General features: G+C 42.8%; 1 protein-coding gene across 1 annotated transcript; it reads left to right on the top strand.

Annotated features, from left to right (window-relative positions):
• The first annotated feature begins 5,338 nt into the window (after positions 1-5,338).
• On the top strand, positions 5,339-6,586 carry LOC310797852 (N-acetylneuraminate-9-phosphate synthase-like). Its single transcript, XM_083660292.1, has 2 exons — positions 5,339-5,574; positions 6,318-6,586. The coding sequence occupies exons 1-2, from the start codon at positions 5,392-5,394 to the stop codon at positions 6,501-6,503; spliced, it is 369 nt and encodes a 122-aa protein (XP_083516418.1). The 5' UTR covers positions 5,339-5,391; the 3' UTR covers positions 6,504-6,586.
• Positions 6,587-8,999: the final 2,413 nt, after the last annotated feature.

Raw genomic sequence — 8,999 nt, 5'->3', positions numbered from 1 at the left:
CAGCAAACAGTTATTTGAGGAGAAGCTGAAGAGTTTCCACGTTTCCTTTGGCAGATGATATATTTTGAGGGATATGCATCTCTGGGAATCTTGATATCTTTTATGTCAGTCTTTACCAGTCTGGCAGCGGTTTTCACAAGACACACTTTTTCTTCATCAACATCATTATTGTCCTTCTTAGATGCATGCAAACATGCACTCAAAATATTTGAGGCCTTCGGCTTCAATGTAACCCCTTCTGGTTTGCCATTGATTTCTGTAATGATTATTTGATCATCACTTCAAGCTATTGTTAAGTTTTCACAGTTAGGTCTCCAAGTGCAATTTGCTCATCATCATTCTGTTCTAAATAGCTGTCTGCTCTTTTTCTTTGGACAACCATGTTCTTCATCAAAGGTCTGAGGTATTTGTTTTTTGCTACAGATATATGGCATCTGCACCATGAAGATCTTGGGCAAATTAATCTTGAAGGTCTTCTTCCTCTGTGGTGTTTTATGGCAGTTGGCATCCTTTATGTTGCATTACCTCCTCCTTCTGCATTTATCAATCCACTGTTTCCCTACATTCTGTAACACCCGATCCCCTCTCCTCTTCTGTTGGTCTTTTCTGAAAGTCTTCTTCTTCTTCTAATGGCTTTCTGGCAGACTGATTGATGCCTTGCGGTGGTCCTAAAAGGAAACATAAGTGGGTTATCGTGTGTGCCACGATTGGGATGTCACGATTGTCATGTATCAGTGATGTCACTTGAGCAATTGTGATGTCATCAGTGATGTCACATGAGCAATTGTGATGTCATCAGTGATTTCACTCGAGCAATTGTGATGTCATCAGTGATGTAATAAATCCTTCTTCTGTGGTGTTTTATGGCAGTTGGCATCCTTTATGTTGCATTACCGCCTGGCTGAGGCTTTATAAGTGGTTGGAGTATAAGTAGGGAGAAGAGCACAAGTGGTAGGCTACATCATCTCCAGAGTAAGTGTTTATTAGTGGCTGGGAAATATAGCATTGAATGTATTGGGTGACAATAAACTCAATTGAGAGTTTTTGCTGGCATTGTGCTTTTTTGTAGGCTATTATATTTGATTTCATATGTACCTTCACATTGTTAATTTAATGTTTTTTTTCTTTGTTCTTTTTTTTACAAAGTATTTTGAACCAGTGGTGGAAATGTGGGGAACGGGTGGGAACGGAGTTAGAGTAAACATTGAGAGGGAACAGTAATAACAAGAGGGGAACGGCATTCCTCCTCAGGTTCCCCTTCAAAATGGCTTGCAATGCAGTGGAGAGCAGAGCAGAGCAGTAGAGAGCAGAGCAGTGGAGAGCAGAGCAGAGCAGTAGAGAGCAGAGCAGTGGAGAGCAGAGCAGTGGACAGCTCAGTTAGTTCTCACTCCGGAAAGCCGACACAACATGACAATACCAAAAAAGGTGTTCTGTTGACTCAGATTCTGCACAACAAAAACGACACTCATCTGTCTGAGCAATACCCCAAATCTTTAACATTTTTCTAGTTGATAAAAATTATGAACTTATTTTGAACTAAAAAGATATTAGAAATGTGTGTTGTTTTATATATCAATTTGAACACTAAATTCCACGGTATGGCACAATCAAAAGTGTCCTCCAATCCAATCAGATTAAGGGAGGGGCAAAAACAAACAAAACAAAACAAGGGATGGCTAAAGTAACTAAACTAAAAGTAACTAATGGTGAAGAGGTGGGTCTCGAGGGTTGTTTTGAAAGTGTCCACCATGAGCTTTGAGGGATGCCCTAAGCTGTAACTAAAAGAAAAATGAAGTGTCCGGTAGGTCATAGCTGCCTTTAAGGTCCTGAAATGATTTGAGACCATCATTGTTGTAAATGTCACCCAATGTACACCCAATACATGGATGCCTTTCCTTTCCCAGTGTGAAAACATTGCCTATGCCCAATAAGTAATAATAATAATTTATTACAATAACTTCTGTCATGATGATGTTGAAAACTTGGCACGAAAAATTCAGTACAACCTATAGGCTATGACAAAGTCCCTGCATCTAATATCGTTCACCGCTGCTGCCTGCTTAGTCACTATTTTTTTTTTTGACTTTTTATTGACAGATTATCAAATATTTGCATTGTGTATCCAGACATTGCATATATGAACTCTCAGGATTACCTATACATTGTCGTTTACTCTTGATATACTGTCATAGAATTTTGTTTTGAAAAGAATATATATGAAGAAAAGAAAAGACAAAACCACAACAGCCATCCAAAAAAGTAAAATCTAATGGGTGTTATATATTGAACCCAGTATTCCCATCTTGAGGTAAATTGTTCTAATCTATCGTTGACAAATGCAGTTAGTTTTTCCATCTTGTAGATATCCATCGTAATATTCATCCATTCTTTCAAATTAGGGCTTTGTCACAAAATTTCTAATGACTGACAAGATATTAAATAATGACAAGTGGACTTTTGATAACATACAGTGGGTGTCCAACTTTGAACACGACACAAGTGTTTTTATCGAACAGAAGTTTGCAGCGTTTTCTTTCTTCTTCCTTTGGTGGCCCCCATTTTGAAAACACCTTTGCTTCTTCTCTCTCTCTGTTGGCTCCTTCTATTTCTCCTCTTCCTGCTCTCTATCTGCCCCCTCCTTTCTTTCTTTCTTTCCGACTGTGGGGCAGGCCGTCCCATGGTGGTGTCCAGCGGGATGCAGTCCATGGAGACGATGCGTCGGGTCTACCAGATGGTGAAGCAGCACAACCAGAACTTCACCATCCTGCAGTGTACCAGCACCTATCCCCTGGACCCTGAGCATGTCAACCTCAAAGTTATCACGGTGAGATGAATATAATTTAATAGAATGTGTCACCTGCAAAAGTGAGGGGCTTGGGATCACCTGAACCGCTTCAACTGACTCCTCTAAATGTGGAGGAGCAGTTAGCTTAACTCCAAAGTCGCACCAGATCACTGGGCTCCTCACCTCCTCACATGATCGCCTTCTTCCATATGACCATTATGAGGGCTGCAAAAAGACTACCCAATAAATCAAGCTTTGTGGCTCAGCTGTGTGTGAATGGGTGAATGTAGGCCAGTAAAGTGCTTTGGATAAAAACACTATATATATCAAATGCAAACCAATCCAGTCCAGTCTCTTCGCCATTCACCAACACAGTCCAACACATTGCCGCTGCCCCTAACCAGTGGTCAATCTCACTATTTTTTTTTTTTACCTTTATTTAACCAGATAAAAAGCATTGAGATAGAAATCTCTTTTACAATGCTGACCTGGCCAAGAAGGCACTAACAACTGGGCATGACAAAGACAGTATTTACAGTCCAAACACACTGCTTGCTAGCGGAGCTCGCAAAGGTAGTGAGCACACTCACCAAATAAGAATAAAAATTCAGGTGCACGGCACAAAAGTAATAGTCAATAAACAAGGAACGCCAGCACGCAATGAATGTCCTTTCAAGGTTTTATTCCGTCATCGAGACCTTACAACGGACGTTTCAGCCAACAGGCCTTCTTCAGCGTTGTGATGCATAAGGCGGAAATCACAATTATATACCGGTAGCATCCGGAAACACAATCAATTAAGCCAACAAATTAAGCAAAACGTTTATTTCCAAATACACCACGAAACAGTACTATAACAAATACAACTATTATTACATAGAAGATATGTGAAACATAAAGCAGATGCTTTGGATGCTTTGGAAGCTCTTAACTCATTCATGGCCAGTTTAGGACTGCCAATATTTAGCACAGGCCAAAGATTTTCATAATTGTTGGTCATCTTTCAAGACCCACAGTAAATTATCTATTAGCACCAAAGTGATTTGCAATACCTCAAAATGAAGATGTACGTCTCTGGGTTCACCAGGAAAAAAAAAGTGAGCTTTTAGCATGTTCTGTACTCTACTTATAGCCATTTATATACACCCTGTTTTCACCAAAAAGGTCTCTCTGAGAAAAGAAATTGCAGAAAATGGCATTTATGTACAGCACACAATCTCAGGCAGAACCCGCTCTCAATTCTTTTATTTTGAACTGTATTGACATCAGACATGTAAATATTATTCATTATGTTCATTATGACACAAATGACAAAAAAAAAAAAAATATATATATATATATATATATATATATATATATATATATATGAAGTGCTTTTTTTACATTCAACAATACAGTTTACTCAGTGTGAGTGAGTGTGCAGACAGACAGACAGACAGACAGACAGACAGACAGACACACAGACAGACAGACACACACAGACACAGACACAGACACAGACGCACACGCACACGCACACGCACACGCACACACACACACACACACACACACACACACACACACACACACACACACACAGAGAGAGAGAGTTCTGTCCACAGCTGCTGCTGTATCGCACCTCCTCCCCCCGCAAATTAGCATAGGATGGGAACACCTAACTGGTTTGAGATCAGCGTCTAGCCTCTGCCTCTGCTCGTTTTCCTCCTCTCGTTCGGGCTGGGACGAATGCTGCGACACGACACAGGAACGGGTCCGGCTTGGCTTTGGGACCAGGCGCTGCTGGAACCGGATCGATCATGTTCGTCACGGGTTTGACTAGGCAATCCAGGTTCGCCCTGCAGCAAGGCGAGCAGTGCAGCGCGCCGAGGGGCGTTTCAATGGCGTTTCTCCTCTCTACAAGGAAGCGCGTTTCTCTGTTTTTCCTCCTTTCCTCCTTCTTCCTCATTTCAAACAACAGCTGCGGTATGTGTTTGATAACGTGCTGTCGGCTTGACTTTGAGGTTAGGGACCTGTGTCTGTGTCACAGGCTGGGGAAGTGTTTGAACTATGCGCTGCACTAATAAAAACAAAAACACGTCAAACACGTCTTTGGCGTGGATGGCTATTTCTGATAACACGTCAAAGACGTCTTTGGCGGTGAATGAGTTAATGCTGCATATGAAGTAGTAAGCAGAAAAAAGGCCCGTGCTTCCCCGTTTTTTTCTGCTTGTATGGAGCTTACTACTTCATATGCAGCATTAAGAGCTTCCAAAGCATCCAAAGCATCTGCTTTATGTTTCACATATCTTATATCAGTTTGGAGGCCTGGCTTCAGTTCTCAGCAGTTCTCACTATGGCCTATGATAAATTGGGTTCTAATAAATGGGTTCTTCCTAGGCCCCTGCTACCTTCGACCAAGTTTAATAAAAATCGGAACAATCCTGCTAACAAACAGACAGATAGACCGCACCGAAAACACACACCACAGACAAGCAATAGTGAGCAATAGTTTTTTTTTTAACCCACTCTCTCTTCTCCCAAAGGAATACCAGAGGGTATTCCCGGACATCCCCATCGGATATTCTGGACACGAGCGGGGAATCTACATATCTGTGGCCGCTGTGGCGATGGGGGCAAAGGTCGTGGAGCGCCACGTAACTTTGGACAAGACCTGGAAGGGAAATGACCACGAGGCGTCCCTGGAGCCCGCGGAGCTGGCTGAGCTGGTCCGATCCATCCGGCTGGTGGAGACCGCGATGGGAACGCCCACCAAGCTGATGCAACCCTGTGAGAAGACCTGCCATGACAAGGTGGGTCCACTTTAGTATTTCATTACATTTTGTGTTACTATATCAAACTGTCCCCCTGCGCCTGCCCACATTTTCCCAGCCGGTCGGGCAAGAGAGCAGGGATGATGTAGTTTTGTAGGCCAATTAACCCAGAAGTGATGCACTTTCTGGTTCCCTTGTCGGGCAGTCAATGGGATTTCTGAGTGGAGTTATCAGTTAGCCTCCACAGTCCCTTGTCTAAACACTAGTGAGGTAAATATTATTGATATTATTAATATTAAGCTAAGAAGCAGTTCCAGGGACTTCCAGTCATAATATATTAATTATATGATTCATATTAAAGCAACTCGGAGCAAGATTTTCGATTGTTATTAAACAGTCTAAAGTTAACATTGACGCCTCACATCTTACCTATAATAGTAGATGAGACCAAAGCCGAGTGAATGTCTTGATGATTATAGAGTCTGTGTGCGGGCCGGGCAGATCCAGAAGTGAAACAAAACGGTTTACGGCAGCCACTTCGGCCATAACCACAAAATTGCTTCCAAACAAACTATTAGAATATAACGAGAGAGGTTCGCGAGAGTAGAAAGCCCCTTGAAGTAGCGAGGAAAGCTGTTTTGGGTCTGTTGCTATGGCCGTAAACCATTTCGCTCTGCCTAGCAACGGTTTACAGCTGCCATAAACCATTTCGCTCTGCCAAACAAATATTAGTTATTAAACCATCTGTGGTTTTGGTTCTCTCTTCTCCATTTATTTTCCAGCTGGGCAAGTCAGTGGTTGCCAAGGTGGCCATCACCAAAGGCTCGGTGCTGAGCCTGGACATGTTTGCGGTGAAGGTGGGCGAGCCGAGGGGCATCGCTCCAGAAGAGATGCATCACCTGGTGGGCAAGAAGGTCCGTGTGGACGTGGAGGAAGACGACAGCATCACAGCTGCCATGATAGAATAAGGGTCTGCCATGAGGGTTGGGCGAGAGACGCAGCCAGAGAGAGAGAGGGAGAGAGAGAGACAGTGGAGGCACAGCAGCAACACACACACACACGACGATTAAAACGACGATTTTCAGACGGCAGCCCGTCTTTATTGTCACACAACACACTACAACACATGCATGCGGCCACTACACACACTCATGCTGATGGTGGCCGGTGAAATATGTCCTCTGCATTTGACCCATCCAGGCTTGTCCTTTCCTCCAGGGGGCAGGCCAGGAGCAGTGGTCGCTTTCTCGTACAGCGCCCGGGGACCAACTTCGGATGTTGTCGTCACTGGTCGGATGACGATGACGATCTGATCTTCTGCATGTTTTTAGTGGGGGGGTTATATACGGAGGAACCCCCTGGGGGAGCACGGGGAGAACATGCAAACTCCACACAGACAGAAAGGCCCTTACGACGAGATACCCCACCTGGGCAGTAGGCACTGAAGATATGGGGGGGAACACAACCACAGCGCCCATAGTGTCCCAGGCGAGAATCGAACTCAGGACCTTCTGACTGTGAGGCGACAGCTCTACCACTGAGCCACCGTGCCCCTACACACCCCCCCCATACCCCCACACACATACAAGACCACATGCGCACATACACAGTACATGGGAGGATTGAATTTGTTTTTCTGTTACTTTAATTTAATGTTTTCATAATTTAATTGATGGTTAATCTGTTGTTATATATACTTTGGCAATATTGTTTAGTGAACTGTCATGCTAATAAAGCCCCTTCAATTGAAATTGAGTCTTTTGGATGTTATGTAATTTAGTGTATAGCTTTGTTGTTTTGAATTTGACATTAGGCCAGGCATGACAATTGAGGCCTCTTTTAGAGCTGTGACGTCTGACCCCTTTTGTTTTTGCCCATCATTAGTCATCTGCCTTCTGCACGGCCCAGCCACCATCATGGTCTTCGTCACCAGTGTCCGGGCCGGCCTCCTGAAAGGTTCCGCCTGCCTGTTCATCTGGTCTCATGTTGGGCTCCACAGAATTATGACACAAATCTAAGACCAATCAGGACAAAATAAAATTTGTTTCCAAGAAGATTAAGTCTGATGATTTAGTGTCATTGGATGCCTGTGGGCAAGTGGTGACCAGGGGCGCGGGAAGTGGCGGTGCTTGTGGTGCTGCTGTTTTGTATTGGAAATGTAATGTCAATTAAAATAAATATATATGATTAAAATGTGTTTTATATGTTTTATACTGCGTTATTTAAGGTTTAGTTGAAGACTATGAGCAAAGCAAAGCGGGTGATGTTATTTTTGAGGTTTGGTTTATAATAATAAGATAATAAAATATAAGACTAAATCATTTCAGTGTTTCAGTGTCTGTTGCTGTCTTTTGTAGTGTAAAACGACCTAAAGGGAGAGCAGGTGGTGACATGAAAGTGAATGCACTGGCGATTATATGTTGGTGCACCGGATGCACGTGCAACCCCTAGTGGCCAGATTATTTTTTTATTTTATTTCTACATAATAAACTATTTAGATGTCCCCCATTTGCGCGAGATAGAGCGCGAGAGACCGAGGCAGATAGAGAGGGAAAGAGAGATAAAGAGAGAGAGAGACAGAGAGGGAGAGAGAGAGAGAGAGAGAGAGACGAGACATGAGAGCAGGGGGAGGGAGAGAGAGCAATGGCTGGCACCCAGCTGCTTGTTAACTTCACTTAACTACTGCAGCCTGAGAGACTCGTGAGTAGTCTACTCCCAGTAAAAAAGAAAAATAACAATACCAATAGCGTGCAAATATAGGCTACTTAAACATAAAATAGGATACCGATATTAATGCAACAGTGTATCTTCTTTGTACAAAGCTCACCAATGTTGTTTTAGCACAATTGAAGACAGCCTCAAATATTTCTCAACAGCATCCTGTCTTTGAGATATCATTTGCAGATATTTCTCTACACTGCTGTTACAAAGGACATTTATAAATTCCATAAGCTGCTCTTATTCTTAATGTTTTGTTCAAATGAACCAGTAATGTAGCCTACTACAGTTACAGTATGGTTCTACTTCAGTATAAGCTATTAGTACATTGTTCTACTAGAAAAGATTGACTAACTCTAATGCTATGCTTGGAAGGCACAAACATGGCATGCATTTGATATCTGAACAGAAGCCATGAATCCCATATCAGCAACCTGTCTGTTCTGTTTTATTGTAGCCTACTACTTTAGTCACGTGTTGTTTACTGTAGGCTATTTACATAGCCTACTGCGCAGAATCTGGTTCACTGATCTGGCAGGATTTCGGCTTCACTCTACTGGGAGGAGATAGCCACCATCTCTCCATATTTAATATAGCTCAATGCTGCCCTACAAATCATAACCGCAGTAACTACGCCAACACTGAAACTGAGAAATGGCTTTAAAGTTTTTTTGACTGTCCAGCCAAATGAGATATAGGTTGAAAAGTGGCAATGCGCTTATTAAATATGTATACTGTACGTTAAA

This window comes from Poromitra crassiceps (assembly GCF_964638095.1).
Source record: "Poromitra crassiceps genome assembly, chromosome: 1".
Lineage (NCBI taxonomy): Eukaryota > Metazoa > Chordata > Actinopteri > Beryciformes > Melamphaidae > Poromitra > Poromitra crassiceps.
This window is presented reverse-complemented; position numbering and strand designations above follow the sequence as displayed.